This window comes from Macaca thibetana, chromosome 10 (genome assembly GCF_024542745.1).
Source record: "Macaca thibetana thibetana isolate TM-01 chromosome 10, ASM2454274v1, whole genome shotgun sequence".
NCBI classification, from domain to species: domain Eukaryota; kingdom Metazoa; phylum Chordata; class Mammalia; order Primates; family Cercopithecidae; genus Macaca; species Macaca thibetana.
The window spans coordinates 28,991,400-29,018,849 of record NC_065587.1 but is presented as its reverse complement, the minus strand read 5'-3'; the positions used below and the strand labels follow the sequence as shown (position 1 = coordinate 29,018,849).

The 27,450-nt window shown below is 52.9% G+C and overlaps 3 protein-coding genes, 1 pseudogene and 1 gene segment (V, D, J or C); 3 read left to right on the top strand and 2 right to left on the bottom strand.

The window, feature by feature from the left end:
- The window catches only part of LOC126929708 (immunoglobulin lambda-1 light chain-like), a 340,164-nt gene that overhangs the window by 248,596 nt on the left and 64,118 nt on the right, over positions 1–27,450 (top strand).
- The window catches only part of LOC126929706 (immunoglobulin lambda-1 light chain-like), a 250,860-nt gene that overhangs the window by 172,755 nt on the left and 50,655 nt on the right, over positions 1–27,450 (top strand). The gene's annotated exons all lie outside the window — the stretch shown is intronic.
- The window catches only part of LOC126929707 (immunoglobulin lambda-1 light chain), a 309,873-nt gene that overhangs the window by 237,353 nt on the left and 45,070 nt on the right, over positions 1–27,450 (top strand). The window lies entirely within an intron of this gene.
- LOC126929729 (uncharacterized) lies at positions 869–3,317 on the bottom strand (annotated as a pseudogene). Its single transcript, XR_007717255.1, has one exon. The product of XR_007717255.1 is annotated as an uncharacterized LOC126929729 (transcript).
- On the bottom strand, positions 7,790–9,908 carry LOC126929739 (rho GTPase-activating protein 29-like). Its single transcript, XM_050746406.1, has 2 exons — positions 9,813–9,908; positions 7,790–8,766 (listed from the first exon to the last, which is right to left on the bottom strand). The coding sequence occupies exons 1-2, from the start codon at positions 9,886–9,888 to the stop codon at positions 8,321–8,323; spliced, it is 522 nt and encodes a 173-aa protein (XP_050602363.1). The 5' UTR covers positions 9,889–9,908; the 3' UTR covers positions 7,790–8,320.

Here is a 27,450-nt window from a genome sequence, read left to right as displayed (position 1 = left end):
TCTCTGCACACTGCAACCTCTTCCTCCCAGGTTGAAGTGATTCTCCTGCCTCAGCCTCCCAAGTAGCTGGGATTACAGGCACGCCACCATGTCAAACTAATTTTTTTGCATCTTTAGTGGAGACAGGGTTTCACCATGTTGGCCAGGCTGGTCTCGAACTCCTGACCTTAGGTGAACAACCCGCTTTGGCCTCCCAAAGTGCTAGGATTACAGGTGTGAGCCACCATGCCGGGCTGGTGTTAACTTTAATAGGTAAAGCATACTCCGGAGACAGTATGTTGAGGTTATGTCAATGTCCTGCATCTTAGAATTCTGCGTAGAGATTTTAGCCTCCTCGGAAGATTCTTGTCTGCAACAGTGATTCCTGTATTTCTTGCTTCAATGTGATTCTCTATTTCCCTCATTCTTTCTACATTTATCCATTGGAAATCTTCTGTAAGGATGACTGGTCTCTTCTTCTACACTTGTTTATTCATTCAGTTACTTACATCTGTATAGACTTGCTGATACTACTTAATTATATGGCTTCTAATTTAATACTATCAATACGCAGTTTCTAGCTGGGATGCTTTCAGTTCTGGTCATTGGGAACTCCTTCAGATGGGCTCCTGTGTCCTTTCAGCTTGCTCCATCTTTTAGTGAGCACCTCTTTTCCTCTGTATAACAAGATATTTTGCATTCATCTTGTATTTTTTTTCCCTCAGCTTTGAAATCAAGTCCTTCTTCAGTGAGACCTGGCTCTTTTGATTAGAGGACAGCTCTTACTGTACAGAAAACATTCACGGAAGTCAATTGCTGAAGGACGGAGCAACCCAAACCCACACAGCTCCCAGGCCATAGCACAGAGTTTCTGCCCCAGGAAGGGGTGTGACAGTCCGAAAAGACTGATGTAAAGCCCTGCCTGAGGGGAGTGACTTTACTTAAATCAGAGCAGGAAGAAAGTTCTGCACCAGAGTGTAATTGGAGCCAAAGGGCATCACAGTAGCTAGCAGTCCTCCATGGGAGCTTGTGCCCCCTGAAACACAAAGGTCTGTACCTGTTTGTCCCCTTGCGCCTGAGCCTGAGTGCAACTCCTGGGCATGGGGGGAAGGAATGAAGTTTGATTGAGCTCTGAGGCCCTGGCTCTCAGCACAACCTCCATCCATGAGGCCTCTGAGGACTGTTGTGGAAGGAGTCACCAAAGGAATGAATCCAGCAAGCCAGGCCTGACTCCAGAAAATAACTGAAGGAGAACTCGCACAGGGACTAAAGCGTATTTTGCGTAATATGGACTTGGACATCTGGTGTGTAAAGGCTAGGTGTTAAACATCCTACTACGCACAACTCTCCTCCCCTAAAGAATTAGCCATCCCCAAATCTCAGTAGTGCTGAGGTTGACAGCGCTTGGCTTACATCCTGCCTATTAGATCTGGAGATCTGGGAGAATTGGGTATAACACCTTCAGTGATCCACGGGGGGGATCTGCAGCCATTGTGGGCGCCTGTTTTTTTCCCGTGACCTTTGTGTGCTCGTCTCTCCTTCCAGTATCTATTATGCTGCCCCCTACCCCCCAGCACCCTACACACACACACACAACCATCCAGCCTCCTGCCATTGCCAGCAGGTGCCTTGCACAAGTACCTTGCCGCTCTAATCCGTTCAGGTCGCTCTGTCACTCGCACCTATTCTTTACACATGCACGCACTCCTCCCTCAGGTTGAAAAGGTGCATTGCCCAGCAACAGAAGAAACTGCTTGCTTAGGCTTTGGCCGAGTTGGCAGCTTGATGAGGACGCTCAGAGCTCAGCTCTGGAGAATTCGAGCATCCAACCGTACCCGCTGCTCCCAAGAGCGGTTACCTGGGCACTCTGTGCCCCTTATTCCTGTCCCGGCCTGCGGCTGAGGACCTGCCAGTAGGGCTCAGTTGCCTGGAGCCCGTTCAGCCCATCCCCCAGTTCACTTTGCTTGTGGGATCTCCCCGTTGCTCCTGTCCCTGGACGGAGTGGCAGGCCATCCTACAAGTATCCAGACACTTGGCATCAGTGGTGTCAAGACAACTCCAAGAAGGTTTTCCGTGATCCTTCAAGCACTGTGTTCCTTCCTGGTGATCCTGCCTTCAATTTGATTGTACAGGTACCACAGCAAGCCAGTGCTGTGTGCTCCAAATTCCAGGGCGTCCTGCAGCTCAGCCCCTGCACTGAGCACAAGGAATCTCTGTGGGGCCCAGGGGCACGGAGTCACCCCTTTGGGGCCCACAACACCCGGCTGTCCCCAGACTCGTGTCCAGGGAAGATCGTGTTGAAGGCCCTTAAGGAGAGCGGGGCAGGGATGCCTGAACAGGACAAGGACCCCAGAGTCCAAGAGAGATCCTGATGATCAGAGAAGGGTCCCCGTGGTCACTGGGGATGCACGGTCTGCATTTCAGCCCCTGCGGGACAATGGAGGCCTCTCTCCCTTTGTGCCCAGGCCTGGGCCACTGCAGAGAGACCTCCATGCCCAGAGGTCAGAAGTCAGATATAACCAGAGATCCCAGACCTCCTGGAGGAGCTCGTGCACCAAACGAAATACCATCTCGAGCTCCTACAGCTCCACGGGAGGCTTCCCGTGGCTAAAGCGGAGGAGGGGGCCAGCCTCATCCCACTGTCAGCTGACCCTCAGTTCCTCAAAGACAGTGAGGCCAGGCCTCAGGCTGTCCCTTTCACACCCAGTGTGAAAAGGTGGGAGATACCGCACCAGGGCAGACACTCGCCCCCAGGAATGGCTCCCCCAGATCCCAGGCCTCCAGGCCCCATAGACGCAAGTTTCCCCTGCTGCCACGCAGGCAAGGGGAGCCTGTGATGCTGCCACCTCCATTAGAGCTGGGGTTTTCTGGGTCACTGCTGAACACCTGGACCTGGAGAAGGAGGCGGCGTTCCAGTGCATCAACAGTGCACTGTGGGGTGAGGCCAAGGCCATCTGGGCCTGCAGACCCTCACGGCCCTCCCATGCTTTGTCCTCACTTGCAACAGGGGCTTCTGGTCTGCCTGCTGTTTCTAAAGCACCCAATATGGATGTACAGCAGGAGAGACACAAGTCCCAAGACTCCTGGGGCCCGGTGCCCCCCTAGCAAATGCTGCAGAGGCTCCCTCTACAGCTCCTGTGTCTGGGAAGCAAAGACCACCAGGCCCTGTTCTCCTTCTCAGATCCCCTTCCTGCCACCTGTTTCCACTCCCAGGACTCAGGCAGGTCACCTTGCTGATTCCTGCCGCCTCTCCAGTTGCAAGCATGGAGGGCAGCATGAGAAGCCCAAGGCCTAGCACTTCTGGAGCCAGTTCCAGCCCTGCAGCCACACTCACGGGCTTTGGGAGTAGAGAGGCAGCCCCAGCTCTGAGTTCCCTCAGAAGAAAACAGGTAAAGAGAAAGGCCCCGAGCACCACCCATGGCAATGGGGCATGAGGGGGCCTGAACACCAGGGGGCCCCCCAGGCTGAGCACATCCATGGTGACTGCGGGACCTGGCACAGGGAGCAACTCTGTTGGGTGGCACTTTTGTCTTTACTTTTCATCACATCCCTGGGGGATCATTTAAGCAGACACCCCCAATTGCAAGTCAGGGACCCAGGGCCACTGCAAACAAGGCAGGCTGCATGTGCAAGTCTGGGCCGGCCTCTGATCCTAGCAACCCCACTTCCCACATGGGCACAGCAAGGAGGAACCTGGCCTCTAAGGCTCCCTCGTGCGCTGTCAGGGGTTCTGCTGGACACACGTCCAATGGGCCATCGTCCAGCTCATCCTTCTCCACATCGGGCTTTTGAGCCCGTCGTAAATTCCTTGCCTAGAGTGAAGTCCAGAAGAGTTTTCTCTAGGTTTCCTTCTAATATTCTTGTAGTTTTGTATCTTATGTTCAAGTCTTGGATCTACCTTGAGGTGATTTTTGTATATGCTGAGAGTTAAGGGTCCAGGTTCATTCTTTTGCATGTGGCTATCCAACCCTCCCAGTACCATTCATTGAAGAGGGTGTCCTTTCCCCAGTGTGTGTTTCTGTCGGCTCTGTCAAAGATCAACTGGCTGTGAACGTGTGGCTGTGTTTCTGGGTTCTCTCGTCTGTCCCGTTGATCTAAGTGTCTAGTTTTATGCTAAGATTATACTATTTTGGTAACTACGCACTTGTCAAACATTTTGTAGTTGTAATTTGCAGTGAAATGGAATGCCTCTAGTTTGCTGTTTTCGCTGAGGATGACTTTGCGTCTTTGAGCTCTTTTTTGATTCTTTTTTATGAATTTCAGGACTTTCCAATTCTGTGAGTGGTGACATTGGTATTTTGGTGGGGGTTGTATTGAATCTCTAGACTGCTTAGGGCAGTGTGGTCATTTTAATGCTATGAATTCCTACCATGAGCATGAAATGATTGTCCATTTCTTTCTCTCCTCTTAAACATTTTCTCAGTGCTTTGTAGTTTTCCTTGTAGAAATCTTTCACCTCCTTGGTAAAATTTCTTCTGTGGCATACGTTTTTCCATTTTGTTGCTATTGTAAATGGGATTGCCTTCTTAATTCTTTCCCAACCAGACCATTATTGGTGTGTAGAAATGCTGCTGATTGTTGTCGTCGTCGTCGATTCTGTATGCTGCAAATGACTGTATTTATTTATTTATGAAGTCTAGGAGTTTTCTGGTGGAGCCTTTATATGTTTCTAAATCCAAGATCACATCTTCTTCAGACAAGGATAATTTGATGTCCTCTTTTCCAGTGTGGATGCCTTTTACTGTTTTCTCTTGCCTGATTGTGTGATGTCGAATAGGAGTGGTGAGAACCGGCATCCTCATCTTGTCCCTGTTTACAGAGGAAAATGCTTTCAACTTTTCCCCATTCTGTAGTAGGTTAGCTATGGCTTTGTCATATACAGCTTTTATTATTTTCAGGTATGTTGGGGGTTTTTTTGCTGTTATTTCTTTATTTTTGTTTTTTGAGATGGAGTCTGGCTCTTGCCACCAAGGCTGGAGTGCAATGGTGTGATCTTGGCTCACTGCTACCTCCCTCTCTTGGGTTCAAGTGATTCTCCTGCCTCAGCCTCCCGAATAGCTGGGATTACAGGCACCCACCACCATGCCCGGCTAATTTTTGTACTTCTAGTAGAGATGGGGTTTCACCATGTTGGCCAGACTGGTCTCGAATTCCTGACCTCAGGTGATCCACCCACCTCAGCCTCCCAAAGTGTTGGGATTACAGGCGTGAGGCACTGGGGCCAGCCCGGCCATTTTCAGGTATGTTTCTTTTGTGCCTAGTTTGTTCCTTTTTTCAAGACATGGTCTCACTCTGTCTTTCGCGTTGGAATATAGCGGCACCATCAGAGCTGCAGCTTTGAACTCCTGGGCTCAAGCCACCTCAGCCTTCTGAGTAGCTGAGACTACAGGTGCACATCACCAGAGCAGGCTAGTTTTTGTTTTTATTTCTTTGTAGAGATCTCTGTTCCTCAGGTTGGCCTTGAACTGTTGACCTCAATTGATCCTCCCAGCTCAGCCTCCCAAAAGCACTGGCCGAATTGACAAAGATGAGCCACCGCCTGGCCCAGAGTCACATTTTAACATCACATCCTCACTGCTGGGCTCAAGTTTTGGCAGTGACTGAAAACCCTAAGGGGGAGTTTCTGGTCAGGCCCGGCCCAGTCTGTGCATAGGAGGGGAATGGAAAAGTGGCCCGTGGATGGTGGTTCTGGAGAACTGGCCAGACAAGCACTGAGATGCCGTTTCCTGGAATACAGGGCTGTGTGATGTCCAGCCCAGCTGCCAGGTCCAGGGCCCTCGACACCGTCTAGTTTGGGAGCTCACCCAGAAGTGGCCTCGGTTGCCCAAAGCAGCTGGTCTCCCTTCCAATCTGGTCCCATTTGAGAAATGCAACTGGGCCCCGTCTTCCAGGAAAACATTTCAGTGTGTGCCTGTCTTTGTCCCCGCACTGGCTGGCCTCTCTGTACCGTGAGAACTTGGGTTATGCAAGGCTCTGCCAGTCAGCTGAGCATCACGAAGCAGCTCTCTTCTGTTCCAGTGAGGCCGACCAGGCTCCAACACCCCTGCCCCGGTCTGACCGTTCTCCCCCTCACCCAGAAGTGACCCCCAACCCGATCCTGCTCCCTGTCTTCTGGCAGCTGCTCTGGGGAAGGGCATTTTGGCCTCAAGGGCTGAGCGTGTCATTTTCTGTTTTCTGTTTATCTTTCCAGAGCTGTTTGGGACAGCCCATGCGTCAGTCCATGTACTGCTTCTTTGGAAGGCAATTGGGGCTTTCTTTCAGGGGTGGGTATAAAAGTTCTTGTGACATTTGTTTATGAAGTCAGCCTTCACTACATGGATAGGACCAGCATACTTCTGCGGCATGACTCTGCCATCTTACTACATTTATTTTTTTATTTTGTATTTTATTTCTTGATTTCTTTTGAGACGGAGTCTCGCTGTGTCTCCCAGGCTGAAGTTCAGTGGTGCAATCTGGGCTCACTGCAACCTCCACCACCTGGGTTCAAGTAATTCTCCTGCCTCAGCCTCCTAAGTAGCTGGGATTACGGGTGCACATCACAATACCTGGCTAATTTTTGTATTTTTAGTAGAGATGGGGTTTTGTCATGTTGCTGGAGCTGGTTTCAAACTTCTGACCTCAGGTGATCGACCCGTCTTAGCCTCCCAAAGTGCTAAGATTACAGGCGTCCATTTATTTATTTGAGACAGAGTCTTGCTCCGTCACCCAGGCTAGAGTGCAGTGGCACAATCTCTGCTCACTGCAACCTCCACCTCTCAGGTTCAAGCAATTCTCCTGCGTCAAGTGTTCTGAGTAGCTGGGATTACAAATGCCGGCCACCACACCTAATTGTATTTTTAGTAGAAATGGGGTTTCTCTGTCTTGACCAGGCTGGTCTCGAACTCCTGACCTCAATCCACCCGCCTCAGCCTCCCAAAGTGTTGGGATTACAGGTATAAGGCACCATACTTGGCCACATTTATCTTTTTATTTATTTAGAGACGGTCTCACTCTGTCGCCCAGGCTGGAGTGCAGTGGCGCCATCTCAGCTCACTGCAGCCTCTGCCGCCGCGGTTCAAGCAATTCTCATACCTCAGCCTCCCAAGTAGCTGGGACTACAGGCTCCTGCCACCACACGGGGACAATTTTTTCATTTTTTGTAGAGACAGAGTTTTACCATGTTGGCCAGGCTGGTCTCGAACTCTTGACCTCGTGATCTACCCACCTCAGCCTGACAAAGTGCTGGGGTTACAGGCGTGAGCCACCACGCCCGGCCACATTTATTATTTAGAGACAGGGTCTCTCTCTGTCGCCCAGGCTAGTGTGCAGTGGCGCCATCTCAGCTCACTGCAGCCTCTGCCTCTGGGGTTTAAGGGATTCTCATGTCTCAGCCTCCCAAGTAACTTGGACTACAGGCACATGCCACCATGCAGGGATAATTTTTTCAATTTGTAGAGACAGGGTTTTACCATGTTGGCCAGGCTGGTCTCCAGCTCTTGACCTCAGGTGGTCTGCCTGCCTTCTCCTCTCAAAGATTACAGGTGTGAGCCACCGCGCCTAGCCTCTTGCTATATTTAAATAATGCAGTGGCTTTATTTAGTAGAAACCCCATCTATACTAAAAATAGAAACAGGCCAGCGCAGCCCTCGCCTCGCCTGCAGACACCAGATTGGGCAGAACAGCACGTGGCACTCGCAGCTCTTGCAGCCAGAGCAGAACTCAGGACCCTTCTGCCTGTGGGAGGGGCTGCTGAGGCCTGCGGAGAGGCCAGGCTGGAGGCTCGTCCCCTTGTCCAGCCCTTGGTGTGGTCTCTGCCAGGTCCCCAGCCCACCAGTGAAGCGTGCCCCGAGCCTGCTACTGCCACAGGCCTGTCTTTACCCAGGACGACCCCCCACCTTGCAGTGTCAGGGAAATGGTCATGGTGGGGGTAACACTCCCCAGGCAGGACTGTTGAGAGATGCTGAGAAGGGTCACACTGCAGGCAGGGGCCCATGTGACAAGCCCCTCTCACCCCGAGAGAGCTGACCAGGCAGCTCACGAGCAGAGCCACGTCCCCGGAGTTTGAGAAAGGTTCTGACTGGGCTCAGCCACCTCACTGGCCACAGGCAGCCTTTGTCGTGTGAGCCTTGCTCTCCTGGGGAGGCTGAGGCTGACGGCTGATGCGGGCATTGCCGAGGGTAACCTGTGGCCCAGTGGATGTGGCCGGGTCTCCTCAAGCTGCACTCACCCAAGTAGGACCCAGGCTGCACGCCCATCTCCAGCCCAGGGCAGCTCCCCTGTAAGCTGGGCGAACTACTGAGGCCAAGGCGGGAGGCGGCTGACAACACCCACGGCCCATGCGGAGGTGGTGGAAAGGCTGGACTCAGCAGCAACACCAAATCCCGGACCAAGCAGAAACCACCCGAGACTGAGGGGCTCGTGCCAGAGCGGTGGCCACAGGTAAGAACCCGGGACCAGGCTGTGTGTGGTGGGAGTCCTTCCTGTCCCAGGGCTCAGCACAGCAAAGGAAGACCAGCTGCGTCATCCTGGCGGCCGTCTGTCCCTGTCCCACCTGCAGAGTCAGAACAGCCTCTCCCCAGTGGGCATCGTCTCTCTCTGTCAAACCAACAGCGGTCCCTGCCCCAACCAGACCGCCCCCGTCAGTGGAATTACGGCCGCTGCTCCAGTGCTCACTGGAGCCCTCCAGGAAGTTGGGGTAGAACTCATCAGTGAAGAGGGGCTCGGGCAGCTCACGGAAGTACAGCTTCAGCGTGCCTGCGATGGCGTTCACGTCCATCTCGCTCATCATCACCGACACGTCCTTGTTATCTGGAAAGAGCATGGAAATGCAGCGGCCTCCTTCAGGATCCCGAGTGAGTCTCCCACCATCCCAGCCTTGGCTAAAGCACCGTCCCTGCCACGCTGACCACTGTGCGGGTCCCTCCCCGGCTTTAAGCAGCTCATCTGACCCCTCCCAAGAGCTGTGCGTAGTTCTGTGTCTGCAGAGTTGATGGGGCTGCATGGGCATTCCCATTCCTCTCCCCTGCTTGGCCCGATGTGACGGCCAGGAGGAGGCCAGCACGGCAGGACACGGTGCCTGCGTGGGAATCGGGTGACTCTGCCCTGTACATAGCAACCACCCCTGCACCAGTGTCTTCTGATAGCAGGAAGGCTGTGGGAGAATCTGATTGGTTTCAGTGTTTGAACCGGTGTCTTCCTTTGGACCCAATGGGTCACTGGTGCTTATGTCCTCACCACAGGCCAGGTCTATTCTGGGACCCCAGAGAGAGCTGAAACTACCACAGGGCCTCCCCAGGGATGCTGGGCATTTTAGGGGTCCTGGTCAGGGTCAGTGGTGTGTGCCCCAAGGAAGGGTCTGCAGGCATAAAATCTTGCTGCTTTGAAGATGCTGGGAAGGACCCTCTAGGGCTTCTGTGCCCTCCCCTGGCATTTGAGGCAGGTCCAGGTCCTTCATAGCTTGTGAGGGTTTGTGAGATGGAGGCAGAGATGCTGCAGCCCTAGCCTGAGCTGGATTTCATCAGTGCCTTCTGCCCGCCACATCCTCACACAGGGCAGTGGACAGACCACACTGAGTCCTGGGCTTCCACCTCCTGTCCACCCGCAAGGCAGGAAGGCCAAGGCCCTGCAGAAGCCCCTGGTTCACCCCAGCAAGTGGCATGGGTGAGTATGATGGTGTAAAAACTGGCTTCTGTAGAAGCTCTACAACTCGTCTTTTTTAAAAAAATAATAAAACAGTAAATGAAGAAAAGACGAAAAAAAGGATGTGACATGCCCGGGCCATGGAGCGCTCTGAAATCACATCGTGGACACCACCGCCCACACCTCCATCCCGTCCTGCGCAGGCTGACACTCACTGACGTCGAAGGCTGCCTTCAGTGCCTGGATGTCCGTGGCCACTCCGGACACGCGGTAGATGCCCACCTCCTCCATGCCTCAGCGCTGTATCTCCATGCGCTGGCGCACGATGTAGGGCACCTTGGACCTCTCTCTCTTGCAGGAGGAGGAAATGTTGAGGAAATGTTCTCAGTGTCCTGACAACCCTGCTTGGGCCACAGCACAGGAGACCTGCCCCCTATCTGCACACCCAGAGGTGAGGTGAGGACGGTGACGAAGGTACCCGGGTGTGGGGCCGTACACAGAGCCTTCTGCATGTCTGTGCTCCCTCTGCAAGCCCTGTCCTCATTGCATGTACTTTCTCAGGAACTTTTCAGGCAGCCAGAACCCCTGCAAGTTGCTACCCATTATCTTTGTGGGAAAGTCAGTAGGCCTAAGTAAAGTCAGCACAGAAAGGGCATGTGACAGATTCCAGGCCTTGGGTTAGCAGCCTGTGCTCCCAGCTGGGGCATCAGACCCAGTGTTGGTCCTGCCACCCACGTGCTGTGTGAGAGGAGAATCCCTGACCCTTGCCCTGGGCGTGGGCCTTAGCACACATCGGACAAATGAAGGGTTGCCTCAGCACCCGCGCTCCAAGTCCTGTGCTGCCAAGTGCTTTTCTCCTCTGAGTCTTAGCACTGAACAATTCCAATACCGCCACACAGGACACTAGAGTAAGAATACTTCAAAGTGAGCGCTGTGCTGAGGCCTTAACTTTAGTTCTGTTTTGCAACTGGATTTGGGAGCACATCAAAGCTACTTCTCAAGCCACCCTCATTAGCAGTGGTTATTTGGGGGAGCTGCTGCTGGAGTCCTCGCTGCTCATGCCCAGAGCCCTCCCAGAGTGCTACGCAAGTGGCTGCCATGTAGTTGGGGGTGAGCGTGCTGTTTAGACGCAGAAAGGAATCCAGGGTGTGACTGATGGAGGCCCCGGCCCACATGACCAGCAAGTTCAGGGGCCCAGCCGGATTCCATCCTGGGGAAGCAAATGAATTCTCAGAGGAAGTGGTCTGTGTCTGCAAGAACTGCTCTCAAACCCAACAGGCTTCTCTTGGCAACTGACTCGTGACAAAGGGGCAGGGGTTATGGCCATTCAACGGGAACCTGGGACTGTGACAAATTCCAAGCGAGGACAGAAAACCTTGCACTCGGGCAGTTCCTGGAGCCAGCCCTACTGCTTCCAAGCAAGGCGGCAAGGACACTCCTGAGCTGGTGTTGAGTAAACACAGGAGGTAGCTGAACACACCAAGTGTTCCCTGGGGCCTGACCTCACCACGCAGCGGCCACACAGAGGAGAGACCCACACATGCTCTTCTCTGCAGAAACAGCTGAAGGGACAGGCACCCTCAGTGCATGAGCCCAAGCCCGTCCCCACTCACTTGGTGACCACAGCAATCTTGACTCTGAAGACCCCTGTTTACAGGACGGCATCCTCTTCAAGCTGAACTCTCTGCTGTTGAACTTGATCGAGAGCTTTACTTCAATCTATAGTGGGGAGAAAGGGCACAGTCCTCTGATCTTTCTGGCCCTCATAGCCCAAGGTCACAAGGGCCCCTTGGAGTCTCATCAAATATTTCCACCCCCAAGGCATGCAGAGGTCTCAGCATGAGGTAGGGCTGCCCCTCAGGGAATCCCCTCGTCTACTTCAGCAAGAGCCGGGATTGTTGAAGATGGTGTAAAAGACTGGCTTCTGCAGAACCACCTCCTAAAATCCCCGCTGCTTCTCTTGCTTGCTTGGGTTTTTTTTTTTTAGATACAAGATCTTGCTATATTGCCCAGACTATACTCAAACTCTTGGGCTCCACTGATTCTCCTGGCTCCAGAGTAGCTGAGACTATAGGTGCACTGTGCCTCTCTCTTTCTTAGTAACAAAAATTAAGAAAGACAGAGTAATATAAGAAAAACCCAAGAAACTCAAATGTTAACATTTTACCATATATGCCCAGGCCTTTTTGGGTATGTCATTGCTTTTAAGGTCTAAACCTTTCTGGGGTACCTAAAGACAAATCAGAGGTCTCCATTTCTACAGGCAGCCCCCCAGGTCCCCAAGTGGAGGCCCCACCTGTACTGGTGGTGCCATGAGACCTTTGTTTGAGGAGGCATGCTCAGGGCCTGGCTGGCAACTGCATCCCAGCCAGTGAATGACGGTTCTGTGCATGGCGATTCTGCTCTTCGGGGAACTTCCCTCCTCCAACCAGGCTCCGTGTCAGACGCTGGCTCAGGCTCAGCCACCTCTGACCGATTTGAAATGAATAGAGGCCACCCTACCCTTCTGGGGGATGTGGGTGTCAGGAGAATCTCATAGACATGTACCCTATTCATGGCGATGACAGCACACTGTCAGTCTCTGTCCTGCAGGGCTTGTAGGTCCCCCTGAAAGCAAGGAGTCATGATTGGCAGAGGCCCTGGCATCTGTTCAGAGGCTGCACAGGGCAGCAGCCCACACCCGCCACTTCTCCAGTCCTTAGTCAGAGGCAGAGCCTGACTGTGGCCAGCATCTCCACCCAGAGGCCAAAAGAGGTAGAATAAGGAGGGGCCTGCCAGACACCCCTGGAACCCAGGGCCCCACTGCTCCCAGAGCCCTGCTGCCTGGGGCTCCCACCCCCTCCTCCCTCTGCCCCTCCCAGTTGGGAGCTGATGCGCAGGCTGGCACTCTCTCCACCTGGCTCCCATCACCACGGGTGCTATGTGGAGCTCAGTGAAGGGCGAGCTGTCCAGCAGCAACTTCAGTAACAACTCCTGGGGGCCTGGTATGCACTGCTGCTGTCTGGGGAACTGTGGATGCTGTTCTCCCCCTGCACCATGAACAGCTTGTGGCAGGAGGAGCCTGCAGGCCACACCAGTCCCGTGGTTCAGAATCAGGCCAGGAGGACCCAGAGCCAAGCCCTAAATCAAGCAGCTGGTGAGGTGGCGGGGAGGAAGCCCCTCTGTGACCCCTCTAACTTCTACCCCCACCCAGCCCTGTCCAGGCAGCTAGCCTGCAGGAACTTGTCCTTAATGTCACCTGAACACAGTCTGTGCTGGTACAAAACACCCTGTCATGACCAAGCCACACATCCCCCGTCTGTGAAGGCTGTCTCCTGTTTTATGGGGAGCACAAGCTCTATGTCAGCGGTTCCTGGATACACAGAGACCACTGGTTGGGCTGGGCAGTACCATCATGTTAAAAATACACCTTCCTGGGCTCCACCTGTAGAAAACTGGACTCATAATCTGGGTGGGACCTGGGATTTGCACAACTAGAAACCCCAGGTAGTTCTGGAGTGAAGCCAGGTCACAGAGCCACTGTCTGACTCCAGACAAGGCCACTGCATCTGGCCTTGTGTTTCCATCCCTTGATTTAGGTGATGGTTCATTTCAGCCACAAGGCAAGCTGCCTAAGAGCAGAGACCACACCTCATGATGTCTGCACACATTCAGATGTGTGCACACATACGACAGTGCTGATCACAGCACCAGGCCTAGAGAGGGACTGAGCACAGGCATCAGATCCATGGTAAGGCAGGAGAATCGTTTGAACCCAGGAGGCAGAGGTTGCAGTGAGTCAAGATTGAGATGGTGCCACTGCACTCCAGCCTAAAAAAAAAAAAAAAAAGTATGGAAAATGTTAGCACAAATGGAGAAAGTTACCTTAAGCCTTGAGAGCAGGCAGGTGCGAAAAGGCAGGCCTGGGCGCCCTCCCAGCCCGAGTGGGCTCAGGAGGCCCTGCATACTCTGATCGGGGGTGCTCTGAGGGGCAGCAGGGGTCCTGGTGGAGACTGCTGGCAGGAGGAACCCCAGAGCCATGAAGCCTGGGCATGGGATCACATTGTCTTGCATCTGCTCTGCAGACTAAGAACCCAAATCCCTCAAAGTGAGGAGTACCACTCACTGGGAAACAGTTTTTGGTTCAGGCTTCCCACAGGCCCTGGGAAACCCTCAGCTGTCCTGAAAGCTCTGTAGAGTGAGACCCCACCTTCCCTCCCACCCCTGAGAAGGGCCTGCACACAGTAGGTGCTGAGTCCATGCACGAGAACAGGTGGTGCTGGGGCCCCTGGGGCTGAGCAACCCGAAGCCCAGGAGTTCTCTCTCTGGTGTGTGTGGGGTTCACCCTGGGACCAGGGCTGAGGTGTGCTGGCTGCTCTCATATCTGCGGACACTCACACCTATCCTCAGTACAGGCTGGCAGGGGCTGCCAGGCTGGGGAGGCTGTGCCTGGGCTTTCCTTGGGTACTTTGAAGTAAAGGGTGTTCCCTGCCGAGACAGGCATGTCACTTGAGGCCAGGAGTTCTAGATCAGCCTGCCAACATGGTGAAACCCCATCTCCAGTAAAAATAACAAAAACACAGCGCGGTGTGATGGCACACACCTGTAATCCTAGCTACTCGGGGGCTGAGGCAGGAGAATTGCTTGAACCCGGGAGGCAGAAACTGCAGTGAACCAAGATCACACCACTGCACTCCAGCTTGGATGACAGAGCGAGACCCTGTCGCAAAACAAACATGCAATTCTATAGGCCTAGGTATTCACAAACCATGTTCATCAATGCGCGTTTTTAACCGTGTAGATGGTATACATGAGGTGAGAGTTCACCTAACTTAAAATTGGCATCTTTGTGAGAATATTTCAGAAATAGGAAGATGAGTCCCATGGGAGGTGCTAGGGGTGGGCTGGGTGTGTGGTGCCTTTTAGCTTCCCAGTGTCTGCTGAGTAAGTATCCAAGGACAGGCCCTGGACCTGATGGACCCAGCCCTCCTCTTCCCTGCCCGAAGTGTGTGCCCAAGTCAGCTCCACCGATGCCCCTGCTGTGGCTGCGCCGCCCTAAGAGGCAGCAAGGAAGGTGGGTAACCCGGGGGTCCAGCCCCGGACCCTCGGTTCATTCAGACCTCCCCACACTCCCAGCGCTCCCACATGGCCTGAGCATCCTGGTCTCACAGCAGCCTGCAAACCCCACACCCCTCCACTCCAGGCTCAGGCTCAGCCTTGCAGCCTCTCCTCTCTGACGGGCCCATCTGCACTCTGCCCTCTGCCAGTGGATGCCAGCTCCCAGCCGGCTATCAGTGACTGGAGGTCCTTGTGATTTCCACGTGGTGGCTTTCATCGAGGGCTCGGTGGGCAGAGGCCCTAGCTGAGTGAACAAGGCTGACAAGGCTCATGGCTGTGTTCTGGATGCAGGCCCGGCAGATGTTTGAGGGGGAGGTGGCGAGCCTGGAGGCCTTCTGGAGCACGGGCCTGGTGCAGGCACTGAGGCCCATGAAGGTCATAATTTTGTCAAGAGGCGGGGCAACCTTTGTGATGGAGCATTTGAAGATGAGCTTGAGCAGGTGAGTGTGTGTGTGAGACCCATATGCGCACACATACAGGCAGAGAGACTCGGTGACACAGACACACAGATACGGATAGAGGGGGTAGTGAGAGAAATGGAGTAGCCTCTGGCTGAGCGGTCCACACAAGTTCCGAGTTACCAGAGGCAAGACCAAGAGTTCCATCCTGCCATTTTTAATGGAGAGAAAAAGTTACTGCTTTATATGAATTTTTTTTTTTTAGATTAGTTTGGCTGTAATGAGGCTGCATAAAATAAGTATACATATATTTTTAAACAGTCGCACTCTTTTGTCCAGGCTAGAGTGCAGTGGCACAATCTTGGCTCACTGCAACCTCCGCCTCCAGGGTTCAAGTGATTCTCCCACCTTAGCCCCCGGAGTAGCTGGGACCAGGTGCCCACCACCACAGCCGGCTAGTTTTGGGATTTTTAGTAGACGGGGTTTCACCGTTCTGGCCAGGCTGGTCTCAAACTCCTGACTTCAAGTGATCCACCCACTTTGGCCTCCCAAAGTGCTGGGATTTCAGGTGTGAGCTACCGCGCCTGGCCGCCTTTATACTTTATAGCACATTAATGCCAGCTCACTTTCGGCAGAATGAAGCTGATCTATGAATTATCTGGAGTTCTTACATTTTTTTCTTTTTTTCTTTGAGACAAGAGTATCACTCTCTTGCCCATGCTGGAGTGCAATGGCACAATCTCAGCTCACTGCAACCTCCACCTCCCAGATTCATGCAATTCTCCTGCCTCAGCTTCCCGAGTAGCTGGGATTACAGGCGCCTGCCACCTCACCCAGCTAATTTTTGTATTTTTAGTACAGACAGGGTTTCACTATGTTAGCCAGGCTGGTCTCAAACTCCTGACCTCAGTGACCCCCCCCCCCACCTCGGCCAGCCAACGACCCTCACTGGGGTGCAGCTCCTGGGACTTGAGCTTCCATCATGGGCGCTGAGCAGACCCAGTGGGCTTCCCCTGATGTGCCAACCCAAGGAAGCCGCCTGGTGCCCACACTGGCATTTTCTGGCACCTCCAGGGGTTCGCTGGTGCTCACCTCACAGCCCTCCCATCTGCGGGGAGTTGGTCAGTTGGCCTGGCTGATCCCAAGCAGCAAATGGTGCTGCTCCCAGGAGGGCTGACCCCAGGCTTGGGTGGGGTCTGCAGTCCTGGCCGCCTCCCTGGGAAGTAGCTGACTTGGCTGTGGACTCCTGCACCCAGTTTGGCAACCAGGGGTGGGGGAGACTGGCCTGGAGGGTCCATTCTGAGAAGGGTCCTGAAGCCAGAGATCCCATAGCCCAGCCCCACTCAGGTCTCACCTGGGCTCTTGGGTGCTGTGTGCCGTGTTACTCTCCAGTCGCTTAGCATAATTGAAGGCTGCTGCTGAAGCTCGGGCAGATCCCAGCTGGAAAAGGCAGTTCCTTCCTTGAGCTGCAGAACGTGGCTGGAGGAGTTGGCTCAGCTCAGGGTGAGGATTCACACTGGGGCTGAGTCCAGAGATGAGTAGGTGGGAGGGTGCAGGAAGGACCCCCAAGCCCCTTGGGGAAGAGGCTGGAGACAAGGCCCTGGTCCGGCACTGGGCCCTGCAGGGCTGTTGGGTGGCTGTGCCAGGGCCACCTGGGTTTTGCCTGAGTCCTGGCAGGGGCATCCATGACGTGGTCAGCAGTGGTCATTGGGAACATTCCCCGGGTGTCTCAGGGGGTGTCACAGAGACTAGCTGTGCCGTGAGGCGCTCATGCCGTTGCACAGGAGGACACCAGATCAGGTAAGGAGCTTCAGTCAAGCCTGGCTCGGCTTCTGCATCCTCCCCGGAGGGGGATGCCCCGCCTGTGCCCCCCGCTTTTGTTTGGCTGAAAGTTGGGCCTTAAGGCTCCAAGCATCGGAGGGCTCTGGGTCTCTTACCCCAAAGTCCAGGCTTAGTTTCGTCCCAGAGGATCCTCCTCCCCGAGGGCCCCACAATGACTCAGGCCAGGACTGTGAGGTGCCTTGGTGGGCTGCAAGGAAACAACTGGCTTCTCAGACACAGTACCAGGAGCTGGCCCTGCGGGTCTCCACAGGGCGCCTCTGACTCATGTCCCTGTCCCACATAGAATGCTGTGGCCTTGAAGTGCCCCTCAGGAAGTCTTTGTGTGCCCCCCATCCTAGACAAAATCAGCCCGTCTGTCCCTGCCCTGCCCCAGGGGCCGTCTCCCCAGCCCCAGAACTTCCCCCAGGGATCCTGGGCCTCTGAGGGTGCAGGTTCCAGGGAGACAAGGGGCTGTCCCATCTGGCTACCCCACCCCCACAGGGTCTGGTGCCAGGCAGGCGGGAACCGGCAGGTGGCTTTGAACCCCAGCAGTGTCCCGAGGTGGCAGGTGCCCTGCCCCTGCGCTGGCCTCCAGGCCTTTGCATGCCTGGGTTCCACCCTTAACAGCTCCTCACTCTGCACTCAGTAATCAGCGCAGGACTGCCAGGGGCTCACGGGAGCCCAGAGTGCGCCCAGCCCAGGTCCTGGTCCTCTATGCAAGGCTATTGTCTGACCCAGCAAGTCTGTTGAGCGCCTACTGTATATGCATACAGTTGAGGGGGAATGTTGTTCGGCCTCCACATTGCACACTAGTCTGGTCCAGAGAGCTGGACCAGTTTAGGGGCATTGGGGCCCATCCCCCAGGGCATGGCCACACCCACTGGGCTTTGCCCTTGCTGGCTGCCCCCACCCTGCTACCTGCCAGCCTTCTCAGAAGGCCTCCCTGACCTTCCCACTGCACTCCATGCCTCCCATGGTGGTCCTCCCTCCTGACCCCTTCGCACCACCATGCCACCTCGTATCAGCCTCGGGCCACCTTTCCTTGCACTGTCCCAGGGCAGCACAGAAGACAGCAGCCGGTGGGACATGGAGTGGCTAGGAACATCATGGCCTGGCCCCAGTGGTCTGCTCTGCCCATCCTGACTCAAAGCCTGGGATGACCCCTCCTCGCCGGAAGGCAAAGGAGGGTTGGATCGGCAGAATCCATCACCCAGGGGGCAGCTCCCACACGCTGACCGTACACAGCTCTTAGCTTTCTGAAGAGCCAACTAAATTGTTTCAACAGCAGAGGGGTTACTCTTTTCTGCACTGCAAGCTGAGGCCCCAGGAGTTCTTGCACCCTACTAGCTGCCCCTCAGCCTGGGGCTGGCCCCAGCCAGCTGTGGATGCCCATATGCCTGAGGCCAAGTCAGCTTGGGGACCTGGGACCAGCTTGTCCGGCATTCCTGGACTCAGCTGCCTGCTCCAGGGAGTGATGAATCTGATCCAGGCCTGGCCCCGGTCCGTGACCCGCTAACATGGCCCCAAGCAGACCTGGAGTGTTCCTACCCCCACTCCACTGAGAACACAGGGCGGCCCTGCACCTCCAGCCTCCTCCTTCCCCATTTTCACGTCTCCACTCCCCGCACTGCTGCTGTGCTGGGGGACCTGGGGACGTGTGGGGTTTACAGGGGCCTAGGCACACCTGGCCAGGCCCTGCCTCAGGGATCACATGGCAGAGCCCGGCACCCCACGGCCCCTGCTTGGGATGCTCCCTGCAGGTCCCAGGAACCACTGTAAGGTGGGTGCGGGGCCTCAGAGCCCTTCCCCTGAACTGGGGGCTTGCAGTCACCCTTGGCTATGGAGGTGGTGAGCCAGGTCTGCGTACCAGAAATGAATTATTTCTGCAGCAGCCGCTTTGCCTGCCCGGTGCCCCCACTGCCCTCACTGTAGGCCCCATAGCTTGTTTTGAGTGTCCTGCGTGTGTGCACGTGTCTGTGAGCATGCTGCCTCGTGTGTGTGCTGCACGTGTGAGTATGCTGTCCAGGTGTGCATGTGTGTGCTGCTCACATGGGTGTATGTGAGCATGCTGCCCAGGTATGCATGTGTACATGTGTGAATATGCTGCTTGTGCATGTGTGTGAGAGCAGGCTACCTACGTGTGCCTGTGAGTGCTGCCTATGTGTGCCTGTTTGTGAGCGTGCTGCCCACGTGAGCATGTGTGAGAGAGAGCATGCTGCTGTATGGGCATGTATGTCTGTCTACTTGCCGTGCCATGGTATGTGCCCTCCTGGGCTCACCTGCCCCTTTATCTCCATGATGCCCTATGGTCCCTGACTCTCCCCTGTATCCAGTTCCTTTCTTCCCCACCCCGCTCCCCAGCCCACCCAGTGCTGATGGGGGAATCAGGGACCAGAGTGTGTACCTCTCCCAGCCTCGCTGTGTGACTGGGAGCTAAAGAGCCCTCTCCGGGCCCACTGCCGCTTCACTGTCTCCCAAGTGAGGTTACTTGTGCACCTGACACAAGCTGAGCTCAGCAATTACATCCCGGTTGCTCCAGCTCTGTAAGGGGCCCCGAGGATAGACCCAGGGTCATAGGTAGGCTCTAGGCTGCAGAGCTGACCACAGTACAGGGCGGGCGACCAAAGGGAGCCACGAAGTGACAAGAAAAGAACCCCCAGCTCTGGAAGGTTTGGGTCCCCTCAGCCCCTACCCACAAAAATGAAAATCATCCCTGGGCCTTGACTGACGCTCAGCTCCTGCACCTGGCTGGCCTCAGTGAAGACAGGAAATCCATACCAGGCTGAGGGATGTTTCCAGCCAGGTCAGACCCACTGGCAGGGGAGGCGAGTGGGGGCGGCTGCTCAGCAGCCAGCCTGGCTGCCTCCCCTCCGCAGCTCCGAGGCTGAAATCAGGCCGAAATGTCCAGGCCGGCTTCCTGCAGACCTGAGTACACCAGGCTGGGCTATCACAGGGCTAGGTCCTGCAAGGCTCTGTCCAGCTTTGCTGGGTCTCTGGCACACAAGCCCTGACCCCGGGGCCCAGCCGGAGCCCTGGCAACCCAGGTCCTCACATATAGGCAGCGGGGATGCAGGTTCTACTCCACATCCCAGGAGCCAGCACAGGGGCCAGGACACGAGAGCCCTTGCTAACCAGGACAGAGCCACCCAGCAGAAATGCATCCTCACTCTCTGGCCGCCCCCTGTACCCTCTTCCCCTTCCCAGGCCTGCCTCAGGGTCTGCTGGAGCTTCAAAGGTCCCTGCTGGGGTTCCACTTCACTGCCTCGGCACAGCTCATCTCCCACCTAGGAGCTGTCGCCCTGGATACCACCTGCTCCCACAGCAGCTCAGAAAGGCTTTTTCTGAGCCTCCCAGACCCCCTGGCCAGGCAGGAAGTGATGGCATCAGCATCCCCTCTACCCAGGAACCAGCTGGCCAGCTCAAGAACATCTGTGGATAATTAAATGAATGGACGAACAAAACAACAAATGCTCCAGGCCTCCCCACAGAGCTTAGGGTTGCCCCAGGTAACTGCAGGAAGAGGAGCTTCTGGGCCCTAAGGATGGGGAGCCCAGTCCACAGGGCCCTGGACCCAGCCTTGTTCGTGGTTCCTATCAGCGCCGAGGATCAGCTACAGGACAGCCCAGTCTGGGCTCGGGTGCCCGAGGCCTGGCGCCAGCCTCCCTGATGCACACAGCTGGGCAGGGTGTGCTATACGGTGTGCTGGAGAAGTGGAGGCAAAGGGATTGGAAGCTCCTGCTGCTGCTTCCCAAGTGGCTCCCATCTGCCCCTGACTGCTTGGCAGGCTGGCCCTTTTTGGTGTGGCACCACCACGTGGCTGGTTTTGGCTTGTGGGGCACGTTAGGAGTAGGGTACGGCACGCCTGGGTTCCACGCACGACCTGCAGGCTCCATCTCCCTCTGGGATCCAGCAGCATCTGAGAGGACCATCAAATGACTTAGAACAGGGCCTCACCCACCCACCCTGTGGGGGTTTGCTGGGCCTCTGGCCTGGGTGCCCAGACATGTAGCCACTGTCCTCTGGCACTGGCCAGGGTGGCCTCTGTCTCCGTTTCTCTCCTCCAAGATGTGGCTCTGCTGCCAAACCAGCTCTTCCTGCTGGTTCCTCCCTCCTCCAGGTCAGACCCCCCAACCCATTCCCCAGGCCTGACTGTGGAGGGGTGTGGACAGCCCCCTGTGCCTGCCTGGTGACCAGTGTCCACTGCACTCTCTCCCAGGCCAGCCGAACCTGGCACACACTGGGTGTTCCCTAAATAGCCATGGAGAACATCATAGTGACCCCCCATTTTATTCAGGGGTCATCAGCTCCCTGACCTTAAGGCCAGGCTTTTCCTGAGCCCTAGATGTTATTTGGAGGGGGGCGGGGGGGCACACCTCCAAAGCGATGTTTTCATTAGCAAGAGATGAATAATTAATACCAGAGCACCTTTGAAAACTGTGCACTAAGGAAATAATTGAAAACATGAAGGTAAAAATGAAGAGAAATTCAAAACAGAACTCTGGGGAAAATCAGTAAAAGTAAACCAATTATTGGGATAATTTAGGAACAAAACAAAAAGATAAAAGACAGAAAACAAATAGCAACAAGCCAGAAGGTCTTCCTTATCAGAGAGTGCTTTCAATGTTACTGGATTAAATTTCTCAATGACGGCAAAAATGACAGAATTATATTTAAAACAAGATTTAAACATGATCCTATTTATATGCTTTTCACAGCGAATCACTTGAGACCCAAAGACACGAATAGGTTAAAAGAGAAAACAGCGAAAATATGAATAGTAAGAGAGCAGGGGTAGCAAAAGTAATTTCAGACAATATAAACTTTAAGTTAAAAATGCTTAGAAGAGACAAAGTAGGGTGTTATAATTGAGAAAATAATCAATTAAGAAGATATAATAGTTATACCCAGATCTGTACCAAGAGATAGCTCTTTAAAATACATGAAGACAGATTTGAGACAAAAATAATATGTAGATCTGTAATGTAAGTTGGAGACTTCATTTCCCCACTTTTAATAATGAATGGACCGTCTAGGCCAAGTGCGATGGCTCAGGCCTGTAATTCCAGCACTCTGGGAGGCCGAGGTGGGCAGATCACTTGAGGTCAGGAGTTTTCAGACAAGCCTGGCCAACATGGCAAAACCCTGTCTCTGCTAAAAAAAAAAAAAAAAAAAAAAAAAAAAAAAAAAATACAAAAAATAGCTGGGCATGGTGGTGGACATCTGTAAACCCAGCTACTCTACTGGCTGGGGCAGGAGAATTGCTTGAACCCAGGAGGTGAAAGTTGCTGTGAGTGATGTCACCACTGCACTCCAGCCTGGGAGACAGAAACTCTGTCTTAAGAATTAAAAAATAAACAGACCATCTAGAGAGAACAGAAAATAGAGAATTTGAACAACACTACAAACCATTAGACCTGCCACACATGTAGAAGACACTCCACAAAACAACAGTGGATCACAGTCTTCTCCAGTGCACATGCAACATTCCCCAGAATGAACCCCATTTTTGGCCATAAAACAATCCTCAAGTTTTTTTTTTTTTTTTTTTTTTTTTTTTTTTTTTTTTTTTTGAAACTGAAGTCACACAGGGCATCATCTAAAACCACCATGGGATGAAGCAAGTGCAGGGGAGGAAAAATATTTTTTTCTTCTATTCGACTTAGGTTTATTAGCTAGAGACCCCTATATCCAAAGGAAAGTTTAAACCTGTGTATTTTTTATGTGGTTAGGTGAATAGAAGATAGCGTGGAGAAATGCGATATATGATAAAAGAGTCTGCAGTGAGTGTAGTAGGCTGGGGAAACCTAGTTCAGCCTGTGTGCTCGATTCTTCTCAGCACTTTTCTGCTTTGGAGACAAGCGTGCTCCTTCCCAGCTCTGATTAACAATCCAAATTTACAATTCATGGAACAACAAAAAGAAAAGAAAACCTAAAACCATAGCCCACAAAAGGAAGGAAATCATCATTAGAACAGACATAAAAAAATAGAGAAGAGAAAAACTGTAAATATCAATGGAATGAGAAGCTGGTATTTTAAAAATAGCAACAAATTAACAACTTAGGTAGACTTCAGATCTTAAAAGACAGAACTAAAATCAGAAATTTGGGACAAAACTACCAACCTTATGGAAATTTAAATAAATACATAAGCAATTGTATGGCAAATCTTAGGAGATACGGACATATTCATAGTAAAAATCAACAATCTGATCCAAGAAGAAATAGAAATTAACAGAAGCATAGAAAAGCAGGAAATTAAATCAGTAACGGAAACTTCCCAAAACAACAAGCTCAAAACCAGATGCCCTCACTGGCCATTCTGATAGTGACTTAAAAGAGGAAATGATACCAATATACTCAATCTCTTTCCAAAATAGATTAGGAGGAAGCACTTTCTAGCAGTTAAGAGCCTAACATTAACCTGATACAAAAGGCAAACAAGAACAGTATAATTAAAAAACAAACAACTAAAGGCTAGTATTCCTTAAGAATAAGCATGCAAAAATCCTCAACAAAATAAACCAAATCCAACCATAAGAGAAATACAGGATTTCAAGGATAGGTCTACATAAGACCATGAATCGATGTGAAACATATTAACAGAGTGACAGAAAAAGCATATGATCATCTGAGTAGATGTAGAAAAAGCATTTAGCAAAATTCACCACACTTTCCTGATAAAAATTCTCAGCAAATTCAGAAGGAAACTTCCACAAACTGATAAAGGGCCTTTACCTGAAGCTACAATGTACATCACATTAAATGGTAGAAGAGTTAAAGCTTCCCTACTAAGATCAGAGACAAAACAAGGACTCCTGCGCCTTCACAACCACTATTTGACATTGTACAGAAGTTTTAGTCAAAGTGCTTAGGCAAAGAAAGAAATAATAAGTATCTAGGATGGAAATGAAGACGTAAAATCATCCTTATTTGCACATCACAGGATTCTAAATGTACAGTGTCCCGAAGAATCTACAAAATAAATTAACAAAGGGAAAAAACATATTGAACAAAGTTTCAACGTACAAGAACAACTGCTGCTCTTAACAAATTTTTCTGTTACCCTGCGCATTAGTTCTCTTGGCCTCAATTTTATCTTTACAACTGGAAGGCTTATACTATGGTTATGAAACTGTGTTCTTTAAAAAAAAAATCCAAAAAGACTTGAAAGGGACCTATTAGTTAAAGATGGAATATGTGAATCTCAGAGAGTGGAGCCCGGTTGGTGGAGTCCTGTTCATTTCTGTGGGAATTCATGAAGCTCAGCAAAGGAAACGTTTTTGTGGAGTGCGGGAATGCATGTTCCCAGGTGTATTAGCAGGATATTCCCAATTTTCTTAAAACAACACACAAGGATGTGTAGAAATCCTCCCACCACCAACTATGAATGGTGTGGATGAAATAAAAATAATAGAGGAAAAGATGGCAAGGATGATGATAATGATTTAAGTACACAACTAAGGTCTAGTGGCAGAAACATCACATTATCAATTCCAATGCAGCTTTGCTTTTTTTTTTTTTTTTTTTTTTTTTAAATAGACGGATTCTCACTCTGTTGCCTAGACCAGAGTGCAGTGGCATGATCTAGGCTTACTGCCACCTCTGCCTCCCAGGTTCAAGCAACTCTCTGCCTCAGCCTCCTGAGTAGCTGGGATTAAAGGCACCCACCACCATGCCCGGCTATGTTTTTTGTATTTTTAGTAGAGACGAGGTTTCATCATCTTGGCCAGGCTTGAACTCCTGACCTCGTGATCCATCTGCCTCAGCCTCCCAAAAGTGCTGGGATTACAGGCATGAGCCACTGTGCCTGGCCTCAATGCAGCTTTTCTTATAGAGTGGGGGGCATCAGTCTTAGTTCCTATATATTTAGGAATTGAGGGTTCCTGTAGGGTGACACTGCATTTCTCTGGACTTTTATGTTTATCACAGAAGAGCAACAGGTTATCCTGCATTCTCCAGTCTACAATCAAAAACCATGGACCAAATAACATTTCAGCCCGAGACACCGTTACCAGAATTGCACCTTCCCCACCTTCCTGAAATGATACACAGGATCTTTCTGTGCTGTGGTGAGAAGACCACAGTGGTTCACATAGGCACAGAGTGAGGCCAAACTCCCTGGTCCCCACCTTCCCAGGTGACAGGTGCTGCACCGTCATCTGTAGGATGGAAGCTCCTGGGCTGAGTCTCAACCACCAGCAGGGGGCAGCAGAGCCGCAGCTAGGAGCAGCCAGGGAAGAGGCTGCGGCTTCCCAGGTGGTGTTTAAGAGGGAAGAAGCCCCGGGGAGGTCCACAGGACTCTCCACAGTCCATCCTATTGTTTCTGACTACAGTGACCATGATCTGAGGGTGAGACTCACACAGTGTCATTTCAGAACATTGCCATGAGCCCTGGCACAGTGAGGGCCTCACCCGGGAAATGCAGCCAGAGGAGCTGGGCCCAGGTGTCAGTCTGGGCAGCTCCCACAGGGCTGGGATTCCCAAGGAGACGCCCGAGGTTGAGGTGCTCTAGGAGGGGAGCAGTGTGAGGATACAGGGCTCCCAGGGCTCTAGTCCTTCTCCTAGGATATCTGCCTGAGCCTCTTGTCAATCTCAGGGCCTCGTTCCTCCCTGTCCAGCAGTGTCCTGGGGAGCTGAGCCCTCTGTCCTAGGCACTTCCAGAGATGCCTGACTCCTCCCTCTGCCTCTCCTTCCAGCTCCAGGCACACTGTGACTCAGTGGGCAGCTCCTGTGCTCAGGGGAGTCTCAGGTGGGTGGCATGGCACATTCAGGGTCCTGGTGCTGGGTGGGCATCTCCAGCCTCCTGAGATGCTCTCCAGAGAGACAGGGATTCTCACCTGCCTTAAGCCACAGCTCTGACTCCAGAGCTATCCTTGTCTCAGTGACACGATCTGCCTGGGTAGAGGGACCAGGGACCACCCACCCTCCAGAGTTCGTGGTCTGTGCACATACTGAGAGCTTAGGACTCTGACAGAGAACAAGGAGCTTATAAAGTTGACTTCTCAGTTCGGTCTGGGTTTCTGGTACCTTTTCGAGTTTACATAATACATTGATGAGAAAAACAGTAAAGAAGTGAAGAACCAAGAATGCCAATTTTTAGCCTACTTTGAGGGATGGGGATGTCATAGAAGGAGCAACACCAAATGTGAAAGGAGGCTAGACATTGGGATGCATCCACAGAAAAGCAGGTGGTTGTTCACCGAGCAAACTGCCACACAGGAAAGCCTACCAGTGATCCTAATGACTCAGAGCCTCATTCTGATGAAATGACCAGGAGGGACCAAGTGAGTTTGGAGAGCCCAGAGAGGACAAAGAAGAGGAAGACGATGGGTCCCTGGTCTACCTGCTGCTGAGTCAGGTGTCATCAATGATCTCTGAGCAGGGCCCAGCTCAGCCCCAGCCCAGGCTCTTGGAAGGTCCACAGCCCTGCTGAGCCTGGTCCAGGACAGAACACAGACCAGAGAGGTTTGGGACAGTGGCTGTGTGGCCAAACCCTGGGATGGTGACTGTGACCAGGGGCCTTGGAAGTTGAGGCTGATTTTCTGACCAGAGAAGCAGATGGAGGAAGCTGGGGAACCCACCTCTTCCCCCTTGGTCTCCTGCGCTGCCCCCACAGCTGCTTTGAGTGACATCCCTCAAAGAGGAGTCCAAGAGGATGTGCATTTGCATAAACACCAAACACTCGCTGCCCCAAAGGGCCTCCTGAGAGAGGATAAGAGACACCTGGGAAGCCCAGATGTGCTGTGGGCTCAGGAGACAGAGCTCTAGGTATCTCACCATGGACTGGACCCCTCATCGCTCCCCCTCCTCACTCTTTACTCAGGTGCTGCCCCCAGGCCCTTCCCTAGGCTCAGCTCCCACTGAGCTGAGACTGCCCAGAACCGTGAGCTCACCTCAGGCACAGCCTCAGGGTGTGATCCTCTGGGAATAGGTTCTTCATCTTCAAGCCCTCTCTCCTCCCCTCTTTCACGGGTTCCATGGCATCCGATGAGCTGACACAGCAGTCATTGCTGTCAGTGTCCCTGAGACGGATGGCCAGGATCACCAGTTGTGGAAATACAGTGGGGAAAATTATGATCATTAGTACCAGCTAAAGCCAGGCCAGATCACTGTGCTGGCCCTATATACAGATCACTCCCAGTCCTCGGGGTCTCTTAGTGATTATCGGGGTCTAGATCAGATCAGCCAAGATAGTCACCCTGACCATGAGTGGGACCCAGCCGAGGATGAGGCTATTAATGTCAACTGAGTGGCAGCAGTAGTACTCAATCCACGTTGACTCAGGCAGATGGGGAAGTGAGACAGACACAAACCCCTTCCCAAACTCTGTCTTCCTTTTCTTCCAGCCCCAGGAGGACTGTGGACAAAGCCATGAACAGGTCTGGCCCAGGTCACCTGGATCCGGCCCCAGGCTGTCCTTCCCTCCAGCCCTCCAGCCAGGCTCTGCAAAGGGGAAGTCAGCAGTGAATTGGGGTTTGGCAGAACAACTGAGACCTCAAGTCCAGCTGAGCAGAATGTCAAGGGAGAAGATGTACAT

Coding starts and splice junctions, on each gene's coding strand:
- LOC126929739 (XM_050746406.1), bottom strand. CDS start 9,888: ATGGAGGAGGTGGGCATCTACCGCGTGTCCGGAGTGGCCACGGACATC. Junction 8,767..9,812: donor GAAGGCAGCCTTCGACGTCA/GTGAGTGTCAGC, acceptor TGCTCTTTCCAG/ATAACAAGGACGTGTCGGTG.